This window comes from Mastomys coucha, unplaced genomic scaffold, assembly GCF_008632895.1.
Source record: "Mastomys coucha isolate ucsf_1 unplaced genomic scaffold, UCSF_Mcou_1 pScaffold2, whole genome shotgun sequence".
NCBI lineage: Eukaryota > Metazoa > Chordata > Mammalia > Rodentia > Muridae > Mastomys > Mastomys coucha.
Window position 1 is genome coordinate 17005985 of NW_022196902.1, and position 1435 is coordinate 17007419.

The window sequence follows — 1435 nt, forward strand, 5'->3', positions numbered from 1 at the left end:
ATAAAACATCTGCCAATCATTAAGAGTTGAATGGTCCAGATTGTATATTTACTCAACTATATACTCTGGGGGTACCATTAGCTAGTCCCTTCCTGAGATTCAATTATCAAATTCAGACTAGACTCGATTAAACCAAAGTAATGCGCACTCAAGAATGCAGTGTCTAGGCCGAAGCCAATGCCATTTTAATTAGCATTTCACTTCCCACTATCAACTTCATCTTGAACTTTTTAATCATTTAAATGGTCACTGTATGGGCACAATGTTTCCTGACTTTCAAAGGGGTTAAATTTAATCCATAAATGCTTCATGTAGTTCTATTTACTTTGAAAAAAAAAAAACCTTACAACTCTCAGGAATGGAACCCCTTATTTCCTCACAAAATACATCTGTTTTGTACATGGATATTCCAAGGGTTATGAGTTTGGGTAAGCTGATTACTGGCATTTTCTTTTCCTCATGTATTATAAAGCCACACTAAGAATGTGAATGGCATGGTAATGTGAACTCAGAAAGGGAGAAGTGTTGCTTTAAGCTATGGTGACGATGGCCAGGAACTGGCTATGTTTCTAAATTATGACAGGTCCAACAAGACACATTATTATCTTTACTCCATAGGTGACTGGTCCCCATCCCTAGTGTCACAGTAGCTCACAGAGGTAATTATTGTTTGCCTGGTTCTTCACTTTTGATAGTGTCTTCCATGCTTCCAAAACCCACTCTTAAGTTATAAGTTTGGTTCACAGGCAGGAGAGTGTCTCCTAAGAAGAGTAAGAAGAAGATATTTCCACAGAAATTTGGAGTCTTGGATACTTAAAGACTTCTCATAAAGCACTCAGGTTTGAATGAAAAGAAAGGATAAAAGATTCAGAGCTGAAGACAATTTAATTCAACAGTTCAATGTAGCACTGTAAAAAGGTAAGCAAAACCAGTTCTCTCAGCTCTTGTTTTCTATAAATTGTTCTCTCTGGTTACAGTAGAACTTTATGGAACATTCTTTCCAAAAACCATAACACCGTTCTTTCCAGAAGTCATAGTACCTTACAGAATTTTCTTAAGCCCATTTCAAGAATACTGTGTAATGAAGTGATTATAGATAAGAATGAACTTACCTCACTGCTGACTGGTCCATGTGAATGCCCGGAAGAATCTGGTTCTTCTAAATACAGAGTGTAAAAGTGTGGTCTAAATCAAACAGTATCAAAATGTAATATTTTACGAACACATTGAAAAACAGAGTGGAAAGAATAATTCAACAGTTGATCCTGATTAAAAATCCTACAGCACTGGGGTAGCATCCCTAAAACTCTGAGGAGCCGTTTACAAGCTTGGGATTCTTCAAAAATGAAGCTGTAATTGTTCACCAGCTTCTTTGGGTATACGTCATCAGAGTAAACAACAGCTTTGTTGTAGTCTGTACAGAAGCACGTGACAG

The 1435-nt window shown here is 37.0% G+C and overlaps 1 protein-coding gene across 1 annotated transcript in view; it reads right to left on the reverse strand.

Moving 5' to 3' along the window:
* Window positions 1-1435, reverse strand: part of Enpp1 (ectonucleotide pyrophosphatase/phosphodiesterase 1) — a 145780-nt gene that overhangs the window by 40161 nt on the left and 104184 nt on the right. Inside the window, 1 exon segment of the mRNA XM_031380749.1 lies at window positions 1113-1370. Coding sequence (XP_031236609.1) covers window positions 1113-1370 — 258 coding nt within the window.